The sequence below is a fragment of the Sinocyclocheilus rhinocerous genome, unplaced genomic scaffold (assembly GCF_001515625.1).
Source record: "Sinocyclocheilus rhinocerous isolate Xijiao unplaced genomic scaffold, SAMN03320098_v1.1 scaffold304, whole genome shotgun sequence".
NCBI classification, from domain to species: Eukaryota; Metazoa; Chordata; class Actinopteri; order Cypriniformes; family Cyprinidae; genus Sinocyclocheilus; species Sinocyclocheilus rhinocerous.
The window spans coordinates 2,602,569-2,627,140 of NW_015659941.1; the positions used below are offsets into that span (position 1 = coordinate 2,602,569).

General features: G+C 36.4%; 1 protein-coding gene across 1 annotated transcript; it reads left to right on the plus strand.

The window, feature by feature from the left end:
- Positions 1-5,976: 5,976 nt before the first annotated feature.
- Positions 5,977-24,048, plus strand: LOC107724585 (leucine-rich repeat flightless-interacting protein 2-like). Its single transcript, XM_016533565.1, has 25 exons — positions 5,977-6,108; positions 8,106-8,165; positions 9,523-9,576; positions 9,672-9,719; positions 10,755-10,799; positions 12,000-12,062; positions 12,224-12,310; positions 12,548-12,595; positions 12,711-12,758; positions 12,852-12,908; positions 14,302-14,367; positions 14,524-14,637; positions 15,130-15,174; positions 17,048-17,182; positions 17,507-17,578; positions 18,728-18,898; positions 19,134-19,226; positions 19,529-19,621; positions 20,487-20,588; positions 21,371-21,503; positions 21,588-21,637; positions 21,715-21,835; positions 21,927-22,006; positions 22,696-22,800; positions 23,064-24,048. Exons 1-25 carry the CDS (start codon positions 5,977-5,979, stop codon positions 23,172-23,174), a joined length of 2,133 nt encoding a protein of 710 aa, XP_016389051.1. The 3' UTR covers positions 23,175-24,048.
- Positions 24,049-24,572: the final 524 nt, after the last annotated feature.

Below are 24,572 nucleotides of genomic sequence, written 5' to 3' on the forward strand. Positions count from 1 at the left end.
ATACCAACTGTATGTGTGTGTGTGTGTGTGTATGTGTATGTGTATGTTAGACCAGTTTAAGTGTTTATGTGTATGTTAGACCAGTTTAAGTGTTTATGTGTATGTTAGACCAGTTTAAGTGTTTATGTGTATGTTAGACCAGTTTAAGTGTTTATGTGTATGTTAGACCAGTTTAAGTGTTTATGTGTATGTTAGACCAGTTTAAGTGTTTATGGTGTGTGTGTGTGTGTGTGTGTGTTTATGTGTATGTTAGACCAGTTTAAGTGTGTATTTGTATGTTAGACCAGTTTAAGTGTTTATGTAGTATGTTAGACTAGTTTAAGTGTTTATGTAGTTAATAAAGTCTTACTTGTATCACACTTGATGTTGTTCATTGTTTGCTCATAACTGGAGTCCCTTATCATGCAGATTTATGCTACAAGCTCTTTGTAGAATTGAACAGTAAGAAAGTTATTGCCCTTAACCAGGAAATTAACGTTCTTATAGAATTGACAGACAGTTGACCCTGAGAGGTCAAGTAAATATCTACAGCGGATCTAAATATTTATAATTAATTATAACTAGTTATGATTAATTATTCATATTTCCCCATGAGCTGATTCGCTACACCAGGACTTTTCTGCTACAGTTAAGTAAGGGAAAGAAAAACAAGGGTAGGTTTCTGATATACAATTTTTTTTCTAGTCAACTGTTTGTTCAGTCTGTAACAAGAAGGAAATGAAAGGCAGTCGTTTCCTTCTGATACTGTCACTGAAAAAGCACATTCATGCAGCAATATCTCCTTAATATGGACCATATAAGGGTGTTTTAAAAGAGGAAACAGAACAATCTAAAGCTACAGGGTGTGAGTTGTACTGCAGAAGTGGAACTGCAGCCAGATTCAGGATGTTTGTTAAATATCTAAATATTTAAGGATGACATATTCGCGCACTGAGAAAAGTTTGGCATCTTGTCCTGTGCACTGCTGGAGTCCATGTACTTCTCAATCACACTTTTATACAGTTAAGAGAAGCTGAATTTCATACTGGTCCATTGCATTACGACGCAAGCTAGATCTACTGTATCTAGAAGTGCAGGATTCACTCCACCCATGCAGTCCAAAGATTATGAATCACAGTCTACCTACAGCGCACACAAAACTTTGCTTGTTTCATTGACCCTGCCTTTGTATCCACCCATTTTGTGCCTGCTGTGGAGGAAACTCCCTAATGGTTAAAAGAAAACTCTGTTAACCGAAAGCATGCCGTTTGATTTGTCTGTTGCATGGTCAGGGTTACTGGGGGTGAATTTGAGCCATGCAACCCCCTGTTGAGGTCACTTATGTTACTGACCAGCCTTGTCACTTTCAGAGGGCAGTGGTTTGCATGGTTCATTAGCCACAAAGCAACAGAATGCGATAGTCCCCTCATCTTGGAGTATCTAGGGCAAGGTGTGATATTTATTTAGCTATTACTGGCTTGCAATGCTCACTGTTTAATGTGAGGTTGAAGTAGGTCAACGTACTGTAGTACTTCTTTGCCAGATGTAATATTCAAAGTGCACATCTACTTTATGCAATGCAAAAATACTTAATTTTTAATAAAATACTTAAATAACAAAAATATTTTTTTTTATATCTATTTATTAATTGTTTATTTTTACATTTTTGTTTAAGTGCATTTGTGGTGCTTTAGGCCATAGTCCATTGGATCAGTTCAGCGTTAGGCTGAATATAATGTTGCTATTGCACAATGCACATAAACCGCCTCACATTGTTTACTAGAGATTGGCACATGCTGGTTGACATATTCTACTGAAATGTAGGCTTTGCTGAAAATTATTAACTATGTAAAGTGACTTGTAAGTTTCAATGGCCTAGCTTATCAGCCATAAGACAATCAACTTAAATATAATCAGACATCACTGAAAGTATCATAACTTACAGTTCAGTAAGTCAAATTTCTGATTGTTGATTCTGTAAGCAGCCTCAATGGATTCAGTGAGTTCATTCAGTGAAGGATTTGTCAGACTAATTCAAACTGGCAACTTGTGATTCTTTTTGAATGTTTCATTGAAACATTCATGTTTGCATTGAAAAATCTGGTTCATAAGTGTTGTTCGTGAATCAGACTACAGTGGTTGTGCATTGATTTGCCTGCAATCCACAAAGACAACCCAGAAGAACAGCATGTTTTCTTGACATTATTTTAAAATGAAGACTCTAAGGTAGGGCTGCACGATAAATCGCATGCGATGTTTAACGCGCATCTTATCAGTAAAGCCGGTTCTGTAATCGGCGGTAAATCTCCATCACCTGCGGGCTTTCACATTGAGCAGCATTAACTACACAGAGCCGTTGTTCACTGATGAGCTGCGCAAAAAATCGCGCGAATATGAACGTGGTTTGGCGCAGCTCGTCAGTGAACAACGGCTCTGTGTAGTTAATGCTGCAGGTGATGGAGATTTACCGCTGATTAAAGAACCGGCTTTCTGACAAGATGCGCGTTAAATATCGCATGCGATTTATCGTGCAGCCCTACTCTAAGGTTCAAATTAGTGTTTTTACGCCACTTGAATATGATAGAGTCTTATAAATGTACGCTTAAAGTAGGTGTTAAACGACAAGCTGACTGCTCTTTGAATAATGAACCAGTGCAGATATAGACACTTTGCATTTTATTGTGACCTGCAGTAATACAGTTGCAAACATTTACATATCGACTTTGATAAGCTTATTGTGTAGTCATGCTGTGTCATCGCATTGGTCTGTTCGCCTATGGAGCTCCTGTTCTGCAGAATACAGTAAGACTGTCTCTCTAATAAATGAACGGCTATGTTGGAGGTTGTGAAGTAAGTGTGTCTCCCCCCGCTCAGATTTCCTGTTGCAGTCTCATGACGGAGGCTCTGCTTGTCTATAGATAGAGCTGGAGACACTGGGCTCAGCTGAGCTGCTCTGGTGAGGGGGTCAAACTGTCAGACAACTCAACAGGTGCTGAACATAAGAATCACACACACACACAGAGCCCACCCTCTCTAACCTCACCATATGTGTAAAGATTTGCCGTAAGCCTTGTTTAAATGTTTGCTGTCAGGCTGCATACTTTGCAAAGTCACTGTCCGATCTGTCAAGGCATGTTTGTATTGAAGTGTAACGTAATGAATTATTATGTAGGGTATTAGGAAATGCAAGCAGGTCATATTGCATGTGTGCCACATGAGGAATGTGATAGTCGGAAATCATCCAGCATTTGTTTACCTGGAGTGTGAGTCTGGTGCACTGTGTGTGTGTGTTGATCTTAAATTAGACACTGCTGCTGAATCACGTTTGTTGTTTTTTCACCTAGGTACAGATCAGCCGTTCTTCCTGTAGACGTGAATTAGACCACCCCCACTGCTTCAGCCACAACCCCTCTCTTACCAAACCCGCCCTCTAAAAACATGCCAGCCAACCTGATGTCAGAAAACGCAAACCCAAAGATTTAAAAAAGCTGAAAAGCATGGGCTGCTTTATTGCAGAGCCCAGTGTTGTCACAGAGACAGGTGTGGTTTCCCAGGACACCCTTTTCAGTGTTTTGTGTCAGGACTCTTGAATGCCTTCTTAAGCCGTTAAATGTTTTCCTAAACAGTCCAGTGAAGTTTAAGAGTGATGTCCTCCCAGCCATGGTTTCTCACTTATATCATGTCCACCCATGTATTATGAAGATGTTGCATGGAAAATATGACTGTTCCCCTCTTTTTTTTTATTCTTATGGGTGTTTCTGGGCATTTATTTATAGGACTGTAGCGAGACAGGAAAGTTGAGGCTGAAAGAGGGCCAATGGGATTGAGACATGACTCAGGTTTGAATATGGGTCCCGTGCGCCAGCTGCTCTTATATATATCATCAGCATGTACGCTATCCACAGCTCTGACGTCTATTCATGTTATGATTGCTGACTTTTGAACCATCAGCGTAAAATGCCAGTAACAGTGGAGAAAGCAGCGAAAATGCACTTCTATTTCATTCCAGTTCTGTATTTTAAATATATACACTACTGTTCAAAGGGTTGGCAATTTTATTTAAAAGTTTAAAAGAACAGCATTTATTTGAAATAGAAATCTTTTGTAACTAGGGCTGCCACTAACGACTATTTTTATTTTGATTAATCTATCGACTAATTAATTAATTAATCTGAACGATTAATTTCCCACAAAAAATCAACAATTTTACTTAAGAATATTTTATTAAACTATATTTTATTAAACCAAATGAAATCCATATTTCTATGAAATCCTTTTTTTAAGGCAAAAGTAAAGTGCAACATGGAGTGCAAGAAGCAAGTGTCCATCTCATAGTCCAAATCACTGAAATCAAAGTTCAGTATTATAGTGTAAGAATGACAACATATCTAGTGTTCTAGTGTACTAATAATATATACAATAAAATCAATTAATTGGAGATGCTTTTGATTATTACAATTTAATGGAACCATTAAAATGGAATCCAGAAAATAATGGAAAACAGAATTTGGTAAAACTCAGTTAATTAGACAGGCTTTTTGATTTATAAAATTTTAATTAACCATTAAAACAGAGTATAGAAAAATGAAAATGGAAAAAAAACTGAATTTGGAAATAAAACGGATTTCATAGGGCCCTATAATTATAATTAATTTTTTTGTGGTAATAAAAATAGATGTAAGTGAACAGTAGCCTTTAAAATTACTTAAAATACATGTGACGCACTTTCTTAATCTACACGCATGTAAATAAAGCACATATACTGTATTAGAACTGCATCGCATATAATTATTTAATTAAATCGTAGCATTTGTGAATTCACAATTATGCTTAATTATGATTTTTAAATGGGTTTAATATATCATGCAGCCTTGGGAAACAGTCTAATAATGTGTTTTATGGATTCTCGTCCGTGAAATGCGCCATTTCCGGTATTTTGCCGGTTAGTCGACGTGAGCAAAATGAAGTCGAGGATTTTTAAAAATCTAATTGTCTAATAAAATCAACGAATCGTGACAGCCCTATTTGTAACAATATGTCTTTACTGTCACTTTTAATCAATTTAATGCATCCTATTTTAATAAAATTATTTATTGATGATTCTTGGCTCATTTTGAGTAGAGATGCACCGATTGCAATTTTCCTGGCCGATTACGATTTCCGATTTTTTTTGTTAGTGTGATCTGCCGATGCCGATTCCGATTTTCTTTTTAAGAACTATAATTGACAGCATATACAAACAAAAATCTACTTTTCTTCAACGCAAAGTTTTATTTTCATAAAAAAAACAAGTAAAAAGTCAGTAATAAGAACAAATAAAAAAAATAGCAAACAACAGCACAAATGAATGCAATAGAATAAAGAGGGCTATGAAACTAAGTTTTTCAGGTCAAGTTTTTATTCAGGTAAGAAATACTTTTGTAGTATGTATTTGACCGTTTTAGCGCAGTTAGCCACTCATTTTGGTATTTGTGGCTCACAAGCTGTTTGAGACTGAGCGCTCCACTAATATAGATCAGTGGTGGTGCGTGAGCTTTTGGCGTAAGCGCGAAACCTACGGGAATGACTAAAATAATGCGTAATACAAGCACTATTTAACCGGAGCGAATGAGACGTGTGTGAGAGAGAAAGGGTCGTCGGGAGAGATGAGAGTGAGAATGCGCGGCTGATGTTTTTGCCTGTGCCGCTGGTAACAAAACGGATTGGCTCGGAATCGGAAAGAAGTGAGACTGACCGACCGGTCACCGATCCGGGCCGATCATGAGGAAAATCGCCCGATTCCGATCCCTGGCCGATCGATCGGTGCATCTCTAATTTTGAGTTTAACAAAATAACCTACAGTGTTTGAGTGAGTGAGTAAAAAGTCGGTTCTGTAAGGCGGTGAGTTATCTGAACGATTCATACAGGACAGATGCAGAATAATGACCACTTTTTAAAATTGCAGGTCCAAGATACCATTAAGCGTCCAGACAGAGTGCTTTCTGCTCAGATTGTTTAATGCAACAGCTATTAAGATACATTTCTCTTTCCTCTCTTGTGCAGGCGGAGGCCAGACTTGCTGCGAAGAGAGCAGCTCGTGCTGAGGCTCGGGACATCCGGATGAAAGAATTGGAGCGGCAACAGAAAGAGGTGAGTCCTATAGAGCAAATGGGTTGAGAAGTTGCACCAATGTGCAGTTTCTCAAGGTCTTCATACCTCTTTCCTCTGCCTTTGCCCAAAGCCAGGACCACATGTTTATTATACTTATTTCAGTCAGGTCTGTTCTACATTGATCCTCTGTTCCAAAACCTAGTGAACTACATGTATAGGCAGCATTGTAAGGCATTATTGGCAAACTTTCAACATGACGTCTGTTCCAAGATGAAAGAATTGGAGCGGCAACAGAAAGAGGTGAGTCCTATAGAGCAAATGGGTTGAGAAGTTGCACCAATGTGCAGTTTCTCAAGGTCTTCATACCTCTTTCCTCTGCCTTTGCCCAAAGCCAGGACCACATGTTTATTATACTTATTTCAGTCAGGTCTGTTCTACATTGATCCTCTGTTCCAAAACCTAGTGAACTACATGTATAGGCAGCATTGTAAGGCATTATTGGCAAACTTTCAACATGACGTCTGTTCCAAAAACTTAGCAGCATAATTGATGCAGGGTTGCATATATCCATAATGGAGAAAGAAAATCCCATAATGCTTAGCAAAATGATAATGCAAAACACTATTGAGTCTCCCATATGATGAGCACTATTAGTATGACTAGGGCTGGACAATAATTCAATATCGATATGTATTGCGATATATTTTTTTTCAATAACGGTGATATGATTTTTAAACACATTTCCGATATTTCGATATACATTACCAGTGTTTCCCATATATTGATTTATTTGTGGCGTTTGACTTCGTTGAATAAACATGAGCACTGCACATTTCAAAATCAAAACACGTCGTGGGTGTTTTATATGAATGTATCTTTGAAGGGAAAGGACTGTGATTGTCTTCAGAAAAGTTTCGATGGCATTTTCATTTTATCTGATAAAGAAGCGTTCATGAGCAGAGCTGATTTGATTACAGCTGTTACCGGGGAAACCGCTAGTTCTACAGCTCTCAAAGCGCCTCCTGCTGGCAGACAATCAGTTTGCATTTTCCGTCTCCAGCAACATGTTTTTTTTGTTGCTCTTTTATTTATTTATTTATTTATTTATTTTTTTTCTGCAGCACTTTTCATACTCTTTATACTGGCTAAAGCACATTTGTTTCATTATATGGTTTTATATGAGGTGTCATAGACTTGGCAAATTCATTTTTCATAAGTTTGTATGCACAGACATCTGTTGTGGGAGTTCTTGGCAGTTTTTACGAGGCTTATTTTAATAGTGTTCATATCGATATTGGAATTATATCGTATCGACCGAAATTAAGAAATATATCGTGATATAAATTTTGGCCATATCGTCCAGCCCTAAGTATGACACACGGATTGCTGCATATTTAGTTCCAAATCCATGTATGAGATTCGATTTCAGTTAGGATGCTGTCTCCGTGGCATTAAATGGCAAGGAAGCTAACTAGGTTTCGGAACAGAGCCTCTGGATTTCGTTCAGAATATGCCTGATCTTCTACAGACCATCCCCTCTTTTGTTGCAGTAAAGCAGAATGATTGTTTTAGAGTGGTCTTTTGCGTAATGTGCTTGTCTGTTTCAAGCATTTTTGTTGCGAGGACGAAGTACGAATGCTTTTACAAGTAGTTCCAGATTCACAACCCAGATTTAGCTAGCTGACTAACTAAACTCATAAGTGGAAACAGGCCTTTGACAATACAGTATGTTTTCAATGGTTGAAGCCACATGTGAATGATTCAGTTATCGATGTCCGCTGTATCTGTCGGTATTTTCTGTACTTGTACATTTTCAGATGTTGTTCTTCACTGGTTTGAAGAATATGTTTGCATACTGAAGTACATACTTTCAGTATGAGTAATTGCGTGTTAATGGGTTTGTTCATCAGTATGTTTGTTTTTGTTTTTCTCTTTCTCTGAAAGACATTCACCAAAAAAGTACCAAACAATCCACTGTCATGTTGAATTGCAATAGAAGTCTTTGTGTTTGTCTTGTGGCTGTCTCTCTCTCACAGCTGTCTTACCATCAGCACTCCTCCTCTAGCAGGAAATGGGGGCAAATCCACCAATGGATGGTATGAGAATGATTAGGCCAGTTTAGACATGCATGTACTTTCGCCTTTTTACTAATAAAGAGCTTTCAGATGGGAGTGTGCTAGCTGTATTCTCATACACTCAGTTGTTTGTATGTGGCTTTCAAGCATGTTTTTAATAATACTTTTGGTTTTTTGGGTTTATAAAGAAACCCTTGTGGTACTGTTGTTGTCTTTAAAAATAGTATTCTGTTAGGACAGCATTGGATTTACTTTTTCTGGAGAGTTTTTTGCACATGATCTATTTGCTTTAGTGTTTGTGTGTTTGTATATATTACAGTGGTAACCCCATAAAATTGGTCTCAGCATTTTAATTTTGTCAGTCTAAACCGAGTATCTCTATGTGGCCTTTTCTTTATGGGCTGGGTGATATGTTTCTGATGTCTTTGCAGTGATTTTGCTGCCAATACTAAATTATATTGTGAGTATCACACTGATTTTAATGCATTTAACATTTTTATTAAAGATGTTTTTATAGCAAAATTCATTAATTATTTTTTTAAAACCCTGCAGTACATATTTAATGTATTTAAGCGTTCATTGTATTTTAAACTGTTTATTTTATATTGTATTTTTATATTACATTTAATTAAATAGAAGTAAATTAATTTTATTGTTCATTCAGTGAATAACATTGTGCAAAATATGCCCTGATTTATTTTCAGCTAGATATTTACTGTTTAACTACTTGCATCAGTAAAAGCAAATATGTAAATATTAAGATATTAGTTCTGTCAAACGATTAATCGCGATTAATCGCATACAAAATAAAAGTATTTGTTTGCATAATATATTTGTGTGTTCTGTGTCTCTTTACTATGTATATATAAATACACACACATACAGTATATATTTTGAAAATATTTACTTGTATTTACATGTCTATTCATATAATGTATATTATAAATAAATATATTTAATATATAAACAGCATATTTTTCTGAAATATATACATGCATGTGTGTGTATTTATATATACATAATAAATATACACAGTACACATACATATATTATGTAAACCAAAACTTTTATTATGGATGCGATTAATTGCAATTAATCATTTGACAGCACTATAAGATACATTTAGAATTTTGTCAAAAGTGTAAAAAAATTTATATTTTTTTTTAAGCTATGTTGCCCAGCCCCTGTTGTCATGTTGCTGCTAGTAAGCTTGTATGCTTGCCTTGAAATTTGAACAGGTCTTATCCTGGCAGACTATCAGCAAGTTAAGTATGTTTAGAGTTTGTTTAGGACTACCGGTGAAGACTAACACTAGCACAGCCTAAAACATGCAGCTTCTTTTGTTTAAATTCTATCTTCTTCATTCTGTTCATCTCAGGCTGATGCAGAAAAGGCCCGTCATGGTCATCATTCCAGTAGCCACAGTCGACGGGTCTGTATCTCCTGATGTTTCTGTCTGTGTCTCGTCCTTTTTCCTCTTTTTTTTAATTGTCTTATTTCTTTTTTCTCCTAATTTCTTATCAACAGGGATTAAGTGATGATACAGCGTCGGTCCGAAGTGTCGGAAGTTACAGGGTGTGTCATCCTGAACTTTATGAAAGTGCATTCAGACTTTATTCAATTGTGTAGAGTAAAACTTGCCTGCAAGCTAATGTGAAATAGGTCTTTTTTGTGACATTTGAACATTATTTATGATAATTGTTTCATTTGAAATATTGGTACGTAACATGCAAATAGAAATATGCCCCAGCAATCAAATCAGCATATTTTTATTGATCCAGTAATCACAAACTGGAAAGTTTTAAAAGCTTGTTTAGAAAGGTAGATTTCCAATAGCATGAAAAGTGCATTTTACATGCTATTGGAATATGAAAAATGAATGTTTTCCTATTGGACGTCTGCTTTTAAAGTCAAGTTCAGCATCTTTACGAGACTTGAGCAGTTCTGATCGCTCCAGTCGGGCTAGTTCTTCCCGGAGAAGAGACTTGGTGGTACGTCACTGTGTGTGTGTGTGTGTGTTTTCCATCTAACGTTGTACTGTGTGTATTTTGGCAACATTGTTTTCTCTTGTGTGACTATCATGACTCTCTAAATTAGGCTGCTGTATTATACTAACATTGTTTGCTCTATTTGATTGGCTAGAAAGTTTGTCTGTGTAGCACGTACTTTAGCTTATATAATATTGAAATTATCTAATTCTAAAGCTGATTTCTAAAGACATGCATGATTCCCATGGTCATGGAAAATGTAAAAATTTTTAATGAGATTATTTATGAAATTCAGACCTGGAAAAGGCAATGACAGTACAGCTAAGGAATAATATTCTGAAAGCAACATTGGATTTTCATGTAGGTTACTTCAAGGTTGATGTGCATGAACATTACAGGCAGGCTTTGTGCTATTGATGACTAGCACTGTTGAGTGGTTTTTTATAAATGAAGCATAACCGCACTGACTCATTGACTGAGTGCACTAACACAAAAAGGTCTTTGGTATGATCTGACGTAGCGCTCCCTTATTAGCGCACATGGCATGTCTACGGCATGGATTACTTCATGTTATACAGTATATCCAGCATAGATTGTGATGGTTGTGCTGTTTTCTCTGCAGTCTGGTATCTCCAGTAGTTCCTCTTTGAAGAACTCCCACTCCACTGTATGTATCTGTGACAGTTTACAGTTTATTCTCTTTTGAGTGTCAGAAGTTCTGCATTTAAGTATTTTATACTGTTCCAGTTTGACATTTTATAAGTGCAGACAGCCAGCTCTGGGATCTTTGTTCTTTCCAGCATTGTACTATGAAAGCATAGCTTTATATATCTGTGACTAGATTCTTGGGCTACACAATTAAGCAAAATAAAACTTGTGATGTGGCTTAGTGCGATAATCAAATCGCAGTGGCTTTGATTTAATTAAATATATGAGCTGCATGTTTCAGAGTAAAGCGCTGCACTGTGTTCCTTTACACACAGGCAGCTCATATTCCAGTGTTTTCAGTGTCTCAGAGCAACTCAGGTCACAGCAAATGCTGCTATACACGAACTCACAAACTACATGAATGTTATAAGTTTGGGTCACTTATAACGTGTATTTGGGAGCGAAAAATTCCCAAAACGTTTAACCAAAAGTGTTAATGAGAAGTGCCTATAAACAGGCTCTGTTCAACAAAAGAGAAGCTGTATGGAATCCTCTGTGGCTTTCCATCAAAATAAAATGCAATCTCTGTGGTTTAATGTTTGAAAATGAAGAAAATAGGACAGCCAAAAATATTAGTATTGCCGTTTTACACTTGTAAAATCTAATAATTATTTAATTTTTTTATAGGGAAAATTTTCAGGGAAAATGAATATTTCTTATTTTTTATATTTTACCTTTAGTAATAATAATTAAACAGCCCAACAAATAATTACATTTTAAATCACAATTTTTATCCCAAAAATTGCGATTAGATTTTCCCCTCAAATCATGCAGCAACCCTCTACATTGCGAGTAAATCACTCGCATATGCGACTAAATCTTCACTCTGGCGACTAAATGATGTCTAATATTAGCCAATTGCTAATAAATTCTCAGATTTTATTCGCCAGTGTGTAAATCGCCAGTGTTGGAGGCTAAGTATAAGTTTAGCTCAGATGTATTTTCACTCGCCGAACACTCTCTGAATGAGCACATCATTTTACAAACAAACATACATATATATATCAGTTTGGCGAGTGAACTAAAAAATATACTAGCCAATGGCGATTCAATTGCCAAGGTGTTCGTAGAGGGCTGTGCAGCCTTTCTGGTTCCAAAATTGGTAAATTATTACCATTAGTAAGAGAAAGCTTTACACATTTGTGATCTTCTCTTCCAGAGTTCTGTATATAATGATCTTCACAAAAAACCTGTTGGCAGTAGCTCCAAAAAGGATCTTCTGGTCAGTACTGATCAATATCCTGAACTCAAAAGCTGCTTCATTCTTGATGCATCATCATGAACATGTTCTTCCTGGTTTAGAGCATGTTATTTCAGATTTGTGACTATGATTCATATCAGATATCGGTGTTCATTTCCCATTGCTTTACACCATTTCCTTAGACTGGATTGTATCATGACCAAAGAAACTACACCAGCTTAAAGAACTCCAAGCCTTCTCCCTCTACTGTCTCTACCTATACACCACGGGTTTGTCTCCTTCCTTTCTGCATGTTTAATATTCTCACACTGCAAATCTTTAAGGAAAAGTCTTTTAAGTCCTCCTGGAAAGTTCTTCCTTGCTAATTCTGTTATGTATGAAGTTAGTTTTAGTCAAGGTTTTTATTTCAGTATTTGTTGTTCCTTCAGTTTGAAAAGCTAGTCTGGAATCGTCGGTTTGACTCTGGAGATATCTGACAGCTGTTGCTTGTTGTTTGACCTTCACAGGCTCCGTCCAGCAGCAGTTCTACAGGTCTGACGCGCAGCTATAGTGTGGTCAGTCAGATTTTCAGCACATCTGCCATGTGATTGGATGTGATTAATCCCCACTCTGTTTTATAAGCCTCTTTGTCATCTGCTCATTTAAAAAATGTGAGATCTGTGTTCTCAGGCCTCCATATGTGATGACGGTCTGTATGGTTCATATAGTTCCAGAGCTGTAAGTGATGCCATAGCATACATACTAAAACAATAATCTTATCATATCCCCGGAGCAGCGTTGGCTCAGTGGTCAGTGTTATTCCCCCTGCAGCCCTCTGAATGCAGTTGGTATTCTTCTGGTGCCAGTTCCACCCGCAGTAGCCCTGTGGTGAGCATCGCATGTGTCCAGAGCTGCAGCAGCTGCTCATGCATGTGTTCATTCTGAAACGCCAGTGTGTGCTTATCTATATTATACACTCAGATAATTCACCTTTTGAAAGTAGATGTTTGCATTAGTCTAACTCCACGTATTGAACTTAAGTTTGTAACTCATGCATTGATTGTGTTACGAACATTAATGATACCTCAAATTTTTGGCATGTCAAGGGGAGGTGTGCAGAAGTGACTGAACTTACTGTTTATGAAAAAAAACTTCATAGACCGTGAAGAAGAGACAACGCTATACCCTACTATTCAAAAGTTTGTGGTTGGTAAGATGTTTTTAATGCTTTTGAGGCTTTTATGCTGGTCAAGGCTGCAATTAATTAATCAAAAATAAAGCAACTTTTATATTTAAATATATTTGTGTAATTTATTCCTGATCAGGCAATTACCTCGAAAAGAAAGAGGAGGGGAGGAGGTGGAAGGCGAGGAAAAGAACTTTAAAAAAAAAAAAAAAGGGAAGGAGAGTTGTGGAGAGACCTAAATACATTAATCAATCACAAATTTGTTACCATTAAATCCGTATCAAAATAATTTAGCACAGCTGCCAACAGGAAGAAATATAGATTATGTAATTTATTCCTGTGATGGCAAAGCTGATTTTTCAGCATCATTAGTTTTCAGAAATCATTCTAATATGCTGATTTGCTGCTTAAGAAACGTCATTGAAAACAATTTTAAAAGTTGTGCTGCTTAATCTTTTTTTGTGGAAATCATGTTTTTATTTTGGAATTCTTTGATTTAATAGAAAGTTTGAACAGCATTTATTTGAAAGAGAAATATTTTGTAACATTATAAATTTCTTTACTGTCACTTTTGATCACTTTAATGCATCCTTGCTGAATAAAAGTATTAATTTAAAAAAATAAAAAATCTTACAGACCCCAAACTTTTGAATGATTGTGTATATAGAGTACCATTATATCATAGAGACATGGAGGTGGCTTTTGTTTTTGTTTTTTTGTTTTTTTTGGGACTTGTGCCATTAAGCAACTTGGCTTGTCATAGGTCATCAACATCTGAGCCAAAAATTTAAAGCCAACATTGTCGGTGTAGTATGTCCAGAAATGTGTTAAAACTTATAATTTGTAGGTTGGTCTCTGAAGATGGGGCAGGAATTCCGCCAATGTCTTTGCATGTGGTGCATTTGTCTAAACATCTTAAGTAGCAATGGCATTGTTTGATGACTTGTCACTAATACAAATAGAGTGCTATTAAAAGAGTGACTTCATTGAAATGGTTGCATGTTCTGATTAACAGTTATGACAGATGGTTTTTGGTTTTCTTCCCTGTGCAATTTGCATTTCTTCTTTTGAATCATCCTCTTTTAAACCTTTCAGTCATCCTCTGATGACGATTCTGGCAGCACTGTATCTCGAGGTCGACGTGGGAGAAGGGATAGTGTGGTGAGCCAGAATAGAAACTGTGACCGCATATCCAGTGTTCAGACAATGCAACCGCATATTCTGTTGTCATTAAAACAGTAATATATCATAAAAACTTTTCCACTTCAACTTCTTATTTTCTTTCACTTTCCCATGTTCTCGTCTGTCTGTGTGTAGTTGTCTGATTTCTCTGATATCTCTGAGACGGCTGCTGATTATTTCAGCCGCTCTAATCGCAGAGGCAGTATTGTCTCTGATCTTGATGATCTGAGCATCCCAGACCTGGACAGTGTAAGTCAAGACATGCATGAAATATTAACCCATGTGACAAGTTGACTAAAGAGCACTGGATGCTTACTTAAAGGGATAGTTCAGTTATTAAAGCTGGTTTACTCTGCATGGCTTGATACTGTGTAAAAATTGCATTAAAATGACTCTACTTGACTCTTTTATTTAATGACGGCTTTTAGGAAGGTAAATGTATTATTCCTGAATAAATGCATCTAACTGTTATGTGTGTCTCTTTTGGTTGGTCAACGTTTGGTTTTAAAACAGGGAGTTTTGGTGAAGTCTGGCTGGAGCACTGACTTTGATGGTTTCTGGTTAAATTGTATGAGTTCCGTGGCATGATGTGTGCCTAAAACAGGCTACAAGAAGTAGCATCATACTAACCTTGTTCTTTGTCTTACTTTAGGATGAAGGCAAAACCCAGGCCATTCAAATTGCGACGTGTATTTTTCTAAATGTAACCAATGAGATTAATGGTGTTTTCTTCTTTTTCAGCTTGATGAGAAATGTGACAAGCAGTTTACAGACCCCTACAGCCGGGTAAGAGGAAGAGAGATCATTTTCCACTTCCCTGTGTTGTGAGATATTTGACACATAATTAAGACCCAAGTTTATGTTTCTCTTCTCATTAGGGGAAAGTTAGTCTGTATTTGGTCAGTTTTTTTTCATTCAGTGCTTAAGTAAAATTTCTGGATATCTAGAGCAGGTTTAAGTGAATTGTTATTTTTGTTATTTTTAAATACACCACTAAAAGTTTGAGGACAGTAAGATTTTTTTAAAGAAATTAATTTTATTCAGTAAAGACAAATTAAATGAATAGAAAGTGTTAAATAAGGTTAATATTCTATTACAAATATCGGAATGTTATTATTATTATTTTTTACATGTTATTTATTTATTTTTTTTCTATTAATCAAAGAATCCTAAAAATGTATATCACAGTTTCCACAAAAATATTAAACAGCACAACTGTTTTCAACATTAATAATGATTAGAAATGTTTCTTGATCAGCATATTATGATCTCTGAAGGACAATGTGACTCTGAAGACTGGAGTAAAGGCTGCTGAAAATTCAGTTTTGCGTCACAGGAATAAATGAAATAAGCATGTTGCATCTGCAAACTAGGGGTGTGGAATAATGACAAAAACTGATATTTCGTCTGCGCCAATAGCCTTGTGGGCCAACATACAGCGCCGTTGTGTTGCGGGCAAAAAAAAAAAAAAATCAATCCTTTTTGGAATAACGATAATTAGACAATATTTTGCTGAGCATGTTATTGTGCTGGTATTTTGACAGGTTTAGCACTGCCGTGGACAGCTGATTCCCAAAGCTTTTGATATTCTTCATATTTGATGCAGGGGTTAGTTTGTAGGTGTAACAGAAATTAACTTTTACAATAAGGTTAAATAGATTTTTACCTTTTATGGGCATTTTCACCATTATAAGGCCAATTTTTCTAACCTAACTAAAAGTATGCATCATCTTTGTGGCAGATTCTTAAATTTAATCAATAAATTTAAATAGTAAGACACTATAGGGCTGTTACCAATCAAATGAAATCAGTATTAACAAAATTAGTTTGCAATGCAGAAGTGGCATTTAGATGCATTTACACAGACTGTATAATGCAGGACATGAATGCTGTTAACCTGCAATTACAAATGCATAAACTAAAAAAAAAATGTTGAATACTGATATTTGAAATGATTTTGGGTATAAAGGGCAATATATTTTTAATATAAACCTAAAATCGCCAGTAGGTGGTGGCAGATCACTGCATGAGTGAGTCATTGAGTCATTTAGTCAACTGATTTGTTCAAACAGCTGATTGATTCAGTAACAAAACACTGTCCTGTGTTGCTCAGAGACGCAAAACAATTCTGCTGTGGCTTTGTTAGAAACTATTTGCGTTGAAGAAATAGAACAAAAACAGGAACTTGTGTCTTAAATGTAAGTCGATTAATATTAACTTGTGTATTGGACTGTTTTTTAAAACCGATGTCACATTTGCAATCATACTGATATTTGGAGAAAAAACTGTACTCTTTGTGTATTCGTAACTTAATCAGATGATATAAAAGACAAAAGTCATACTGGGGCATATTTGCCCCCTTATTTTTAATTTTGGGGGAATTCTAAATGTATTTTAATATACTAAATCATGCAGTGAAAGTGTGAACTCTAAATGTGCTAGCGCAGTAGTCTAACTTGCATCATGCGTGCAGTCTCTGGGTGTGTTTTTGTTTTTTGCAATATACGATTACGATGTTGTCATAGATGATATATTGCACACCCCTACTGCAAGCATCCTACCGAATTTTTGCAAATAAATTTAACCAACAGATGTTACAGTTGTTGAATAATGTTTTGATTCATTGTTGATGGGTGTTTTGTGCTCTCGTTTCCTCCAGCCATCCTCTCGATGTACCACCCCGGCGCTCTCTGCAGCTGCCCTGGCATCTCTGGGAGGCAGCAGTTCTAGAAGGGGCAGCGGAGATGCTGGAAGCATCGTTATGGATGCAGAGGCTTCTATCAGCGAGTTAAGGGTAATTATGTTGTTTATTTGCATTGCACAAACTGTAATACAGATTGCTGAGGTATTTCATGAAACAAGATGAATCTACCTGCCTTTGAACATATTTTGGCTGAGCATAGAGCATCATACTTTCCTACTGAATGCATCCGATCTCAGAGAATCCACTTGTTCATTTCACAGTTTTATTTGTGTCTGTTAATGCTTTCGTTTCTTTCCTCTTTATGTTTGAATGCCTTCGGGAAGCTCTCTCCTTTTTGTGTTTGTATGAATGTACAATTAGAGGTCACCGCTCTGACCTTCAGTGAATGCCAAACCTTTCCCATGATCTCAACAGGACATCTATGATCTAAAGGACCAGATTCAGGATGTAGAGGGCCGATACATGCAGGGTCTTAAAGAGTTGAAGGTAGAGGGTCCTGAGCTCAACGCATGCCTTCCCTCATTCTCCACTAACACACCAGGCTCTAAGCACTCCTAGTCTGAGAGCATGAGCCTTGCATGAGTCTTTCACGTACTACATTAGCTCTTTACAATCACGTTTAGCCCACAGTCGTGTTGCCTGAAGACGTACTTGCTCTAAAGAGCTGAAGTCACATGGAAGTCTTCTGCCTCACTTCTAACTGCTGTTAATAGAGAAGATGGACGAGGATGCAGACACACATATTTAATCAGCTGTGCAAAGGATTTCAGTGTTTGTCCAGTTCACATTTGGAAGTTGGAGACCCTGCTTTGAAAATCCTGATATCATTGAGAGACTGTGAAGGAACTGTACATGAACAGACGAGGGTTAATGTGACATAGATATGGAAGTTCCTTCTTATATCTGATGTCATATATTATTCAGTGTTAAAGGCAACATGAAATACTGCAAACAACCTATTTAGGGACTTGATTTTATCTATTAAGAATGGATTGGATTGTAAAAAGGTGGCATTACATATACTACTGTTCAAAAGTTTGGGATCAGTAAAATTTCTGAAGGATCGTGCGACACTGAAGACTGGATTATTGGCTGCTGAAAACTCTTTGCCATCACGGGGATAAATGACAGATTCATATAGAAAGTTATAATAATATTTCACTATTACAGTTTTTTCTGTATTTTTGAATAACTAATGCAGCCTTGGTGAGCATAATAGCATAAAAAATCTTAATGACCATAACCTTTGAACAGTAGTTTACCTGGATGGGACAAGTGATTGGAGGGAAAGAGTCGATATGGGAAAGTCATTTCAGAGGCAGAGCATGTTATCTTTTTAGGACAAGTTACAAAGAAATGTGGACGGTAAGACCAGGAACATGCATTTAGTAAATAAATGGGACCATTTTGATTTCATGTTGACTTTAAAAAATTCTGTCCGACTTTATAATATTTAGTTGTATTACACTTGCACTTTTCAGTTTTTACTTGTACATCACATTTTTGTCTAATCTTCAGTGCAGTGTTCAGTGACTGTGTGCTTCATTTGCCTGTTATTCCGTTTTGTAGTGGTTTTGTAGCATGTAAAGCTACTCCAGTACTTTTGTGTGAAAGATTTTTCCTCCTTTTGATCAGGATTCTCTGTCAGAAGTGGAGGAGAAGTACAAGAAAGCCATGGTGTCCAACGCCCAGCTGGACAATGAAAAGGCAAACCTCATCTACCAAGTGGACACACTCAAAGACGTCATCGAGGAGATGGAAGAGCAAATGTCAGAGCTGCGCAGGGAAACGGAGGAGAAATCAAAGGTGCTTGTAATAAACTAGCATTTTTTAGAAAATAAAACTGTTTTGATTGATTTGACAGTGATTCATCAGATTTAAAAAAACATTGTATGGTCCAGCTGTCTTATTGGCACAAAATGCACAGACCCAGCTGATTGTAAATGCCATGTATTCTCAGAGGTTTATTTCTGATACATTTGTTGGAACCCTGTACACAATCTTTGGCAGATTGTGAATGTGTTTTTCTTTTGATTGACAGGAGTTAGAGCGGCAGAAGCACACATGTTCAGTCCTACAGCACAAACTAGAGGAAATGAAGGAGGGCATTCGTCAGCGAGATGAACTTATCGAGGTAGAGCACAGAACAGAAATGGTTTATTGACCACAAATTCATTTGAAGACATTAGAAACATTTGCATTAGGTTAATGTTTTAAAAGCTTTTGCAAAATAATCAAGTTATAGGTGATTTGAAGTCTTGGAGTGAAAGTGTGCTTTATGTTCTTCATGAAATTGGAAGGTTCAGAGTCTTTGTCATTCACTTTCCTCCGTTGAGAGATCCTCCTGTTTTCTTCCTTCATATGTTCTGTCTCATCGCTTCTTTGTTGTGTCTATTTTGAATCTGTCCTTTTCTGCTTTATTAAACGTATCCCCAGGAGAACCAGAAAATTCAGCAAAAACTAGATAACCTCACAAGAGAGGCATTTGACCTGCAGGAAACTGTTAACTGGAAGGACAAAAAGATTGCGGTAGGACGGTTTAGGAGATGCTGCTTGTATTGATGGCAGAAAGACTGATTAAATTAACTGTTTATTTAACTCTTAGTCATCTATTAACGTTATTTTTGCCAGGCATCCTTATACATATAAACAAATTTATATGTATATAGTCTCATTTTTTGTTTTGTTTTTGTTTTTACAAAGGATTGATGTGTGGCTAATATAATGTGCATGTAAAAATTTAGACATTTAGAGCTTGTTCATAAAAACAAGGAGAATATATTTGCATCAATTTTTGTTTGAATGGATTTATGGGCAATGTATGAAAAAAGTGCTGCCCTCTGCTGGTATCATGAAAATATATTGCATCCAGAAGATTGATTGGTTTTACTTTTGATATACTCACTTCTGCATGAAAATCCACGAATTGCTCAAGATGAATGAAAGAAAAGCACTATACAGACTAATAACAGCATTCCTTCACTTCCTGCACTGTTCATCTGTCAGCATGGTCCATTTTCATCCTGCCATCTGTGACTAAAGCTAGGGCTGGGCAATATATATATTAAAGACGATATATGTTGGTAAATATTGCTGTTTATTATTTTTTTGTCAATATCAGTATCATTCTTATCGAAAACATGCCTTGAAATGCCTTCAAGAAAGTTAAATTCAGTGCACACAGAAGTGTATATCATGCATCAAAAGCTGAAAAAAACTTTTTATATGCAACATAGATATTTTATATACACCATATATATATATACATATATATATAATTTCTTTAAGCTATATTGCCCAGCCCTAACTGAAGGCTGTTCATTGCGTTTTCTGCTGTCTCTTTGTCTACTTTTCTCTTCCCTCCTCTCTCTTTTCCTGCCCTTCGTGTGGCCAGGCGTTAGAGAGACAGAAAGAGTACTTTGATTGCATTAGGAATGAGAGAGATGAGCTCAGGGATGAGCTGGCTGACCTCAAGGGGAAAAGCCGAATGGGAGAGGTATGTCCTTCAAGTGCTCCTGCACAGGATGAAAGCTTGACATCAGCACTGTATATCAACAATAAACAGACCGTTTCAATGGAAAGTTTTTGGCTTGCTGCCTACATTTTTCTCTGCATTTCACTGGCCATGAAAACACTGCGAACTTTGAGCGTGACATTACAATAGTTTTAAAGGGGTCATATGATGCTATTTTAAAGATCATTATTTTGTGTATTTGGTGTAACAGAATATGTTGACATGCTTTAATGTTCAAAAAACACATTATTTTGAGCTGATTTATTATTGACTATATTCCTGTGTTGTTTGCCATCTTGGATCTTTTTTTTTCCCTCATTGAGCCTGTCACAGTACATTATGGGGTAGCCTTCTCTATAAAGGAGACATGCAGTTCTGTTTTAGATTCTGTCCTCAAGAAGGCATCTTAGAAGGAAGCTCAACTGTGTTAGTCTGAGCTGATTTATTATTGACCATATTCTTGTGTTGTTTGCCATCTTGGATCTTTTTTTTTTCCCTCATTGAGCCTGTCACAGTACATTATGGGGTGGCCTTCTCTATAAAGGAGACATGCAGTTCTGTTTTAGATTCTGTCCTCAAGAAGGCATCTTAGAAGGAAGCTCAACTGTGTTAGTGTTTCCTGAATTTTTTTTCATGAGTTTGTCACTCAAACATTGTGTGTCCATAAGAGAAGTGACAACTGCACTGCAGTGTGTATGTGGCCAGTGTCCATTTAAAAAAAAACTTTTATATTTTAATATATTGTGACCTTCCTTCCCTGACAGAAACATGGGCTGGTCATCATACCAGAGGATACGCCCAACGGAGACGTCAGCCACGAGTCCCCTACCTCAGGCATCACTGTGGTCACACAAGAGGCAGCGCAGGTGCTGGAGTCAGCGGGAGACGGACCTTTGGGTGAGTCTCCACATACACTGTCAAGCTTATATATATTAGTATGAAACTATGGCATAATACTTGTCTTCTGTGTTCATACCCCAGATGTAAGACTACGAAAGCTTGCAGATGAAAAGGATGAACTTTTGTCCCAGGTATGATTGTACATGAAGTGAATTAAAATGTATTATTGGCATTGTTGAATTGAAGTAACACATCTACGCTCTTTTAGATCAGAAAACTGAAGATGCAGCTGGAGGAAGAAAGACAAAAGCACTCAAAGATCGACAGTGTTTACACAGAAGGAGAGCGAATGGAGAACGGCACTGACCTGCATTTCATCGAGATGCAGAGTACGACCTGTGACACATGCTGTGCACACACTCATGTTTGCATTAACATCCTTTACATGTACCATGCTTTAATACTGTCTGTTTTCTGTAGGGGACGTCAACAGACAGATAAGTGAATACAAATTCAAGCTCTCAAAGGCTGAACAGGAAATGGCTACGATGGAACAAAATGTGAGTTTATAATTAGAACTAAATAAAGTTATTACAATAGTAAGTATAACCTATATAACAATAGTATACAAAAGTAGTATGAAATGTAACAGAAGTATTATTTATTTATATATTGGCACAGAAAATGAAGCCTATTTAGGACAAATAAGATCATTTAAGGTTTGTGACGGTTTCAAAACAATTACTTACTTTTTCATGTCCATGTTTTTTAACTTTTTTAGTTTAAAAAGAAAAGTCTGTTTGATCACTGAGGCTGCATTTATTTGATCAAAAATACAGTAAAACACAATTGAAAATAAAATATTTATATTTTTCTATTCAAATGGAAACTGTGATGCATTGTTTTAAGGATTGGTTGATAAATAGAAAGTTTTAAAAAAGGTTTATTTGAAATGTCATTTTTTGCATCAACATAATGTCACTTTTGATCAGTTTAATGCATTTTTGTGTGTTTTGTACATTAGTTTTTTTGTGCAATTTCCATTTTTTTATTACTGGGAACAAATTTATATTTATACATTTAAAATATTAATTGCTAATAATTACAATTATTGTGATAGTAAAAAATATTTAAATTTTTATTTATATTATATTTATATTATATTATATTTATTTTATAAATCATGGTTAATGCTAAAAATACTTGACTATTTGCATAACTGTTTTTTTTTTGTGTATGTGTCTTGCAGGTAAACAGACTTGAAGGACAGGTGTCCAGATATAAATCTGCAGCAGATAATGCAGAAAAGATAGAAGATGAACTGAAAGCAGAGAAAAGAAAACTTCAGAGGGAGGTATGAACCCAACACTTGAGAAAATCTGCCATTCAAACATCTATGATACTGACCTACAAGCATTTCACACATTCATTGTCCCCATAATCATAACCTGACATTTTAAATCTCTGATTTCTGGGCCTAGGAAAAGTCATGGAAACTGAAAATATCTGTTAATTTGAGAAAATAGTACATGATCGAAGCGTAGAGAAGATCAGACCCTTTTCGTATTAGCAGTCACAGTCAAGAATCCTCCTCACACATCTGTTTTCCTTTCGCAGCTGCGTACAGCCCTGGACAAGATCGAAGAAATGGAAATGACCAATAACCATCTCATAAAGCGGCTGGAGAAGATGAAAGCAAACAGAAACGCTCTCCTGTCCCAGCAGTGAAGAGAGACTCTCCGACACCAAAACAAATCCGCTGGCCCTTTACCTTGTTTCCTTGCCTCTCGTGGTAAAATACAGATTTACACCCTACTAGGGCAACACTGTGAGGGAGGAAGCCTCTGAACCTTCTCTGAACCCGAGAATATTGTACTTCTGTTGGTTTTGTTGTTTTTAAAAGCTTGACTGGGTGCTTTTTCCCCCTCCTCTTTTGTAAGTTGCACGAGTATAAAAGCGCTTTTTAAACTGTAAATCGACATGACTGCAGGGCCCTCGACGTCCGTGTAAATGCTTACACAGCAATGTGCCTTCACAGGGAGGACGAGGGTTATATGCATTATAACACTATACAGGAAAAGCATATATTTCTACCGGTACAAAAAACATTAATGTGTTTAATAAAGGGTACGGCCATGAGTTGAACAGTATAGAGAATCAATCATGTCTGCTATGGTTTCAATTTAAGTGTTTTTGTTTTGTTTTTCCAATATTTAAAATATTTCTTGAAAATAAATGTGTAAATGAATGCAGTATGAATGGGCGGGTGATTCATGAATTGTGATTGTTTGCGGGGCACATTGAATTTTGTTAGTATTTTTTTTTGTTTGTTTTTTTGAAGTGCTTCGTCACAATGGACTACATCAATTTTACACTAAATGTAATGATTTTAACTCGCAGTAAGAGACCGAGATGTTTCTACTGTGATATTTTGAGATTTCAAGTCCCAAATGCCACTTGATGCCTTTCACAGCGCTGTTGTATTCAGGTTTGGTGCGACATGTTAATCACACTAGAAACCAATTGTCTTGACACTTCATGCACACAGTGATTTTGACTAAAGCAGCTGCAAAGTATACTGTAAATAAACTACACGATTTACAAACTGACCTCTCTCAGTAAATATTTTTGGACTTTTTTTGTTTAGGTGAAGTGTAATTTCTACACCACAGAATTTAGTTACACTTTTTTTTGATAGTCCACTTTAGACATTCTGCTAACTGTAAGTAACTTTGCCACTACATGTCAACTAATTCTCATTAACTTGCAACTACACGTCTACTAACTCTGAGTAGACTGAGAGTAGGTTAGGTTTAGGGTTAGTAGAATAAGTCGACAATAGTTGACATGTAGTTGCAAAGTGAACTATCAAATAAAAAGTGTTACCCAGAATTGCAATCTGTGTGATACAGCCCAACATAACAGCACTGGCTAAACCAATGGCCACATGCATGTAAAAACAGCCTTTAGTGCATACTACAATTAATTGAAATAAAAGAACATCATGCAATGATAAAACAGTATTGTTGCATTTACACATGACATTATGATATTGCATGTTTAACATGGAAAGGAATAGCTCACCTAAAAATGAAAATTTCCTCAGGCCATTCAAGATGTAGATGA

Excerpts from the sequence above, each read along its gene's own strand:
- LOC107724585 (XM_016533565.1), top strand. The coding sequence starts at position 5,977 with ATGCAACAGCTATTAAGATACATTTCTCTTTCCTCTCTTGTGCAGGCG. Across the intron at positions 15,175-17,047 it reads TTACAGACCCCTACAGCCGG|CCATCCTCTCGATGTACCAC; the intron begins GTAAGAGGAAGA and ends CGTTTCCTCCAG. Across the intron at positions 17,183-17,506 it reads CTTCTATCAGCGAGTTAAGG|GACATCTATGATCTAAAGGA; the intron begins GTAATTATGTTG and ends TGATCTCAACAG.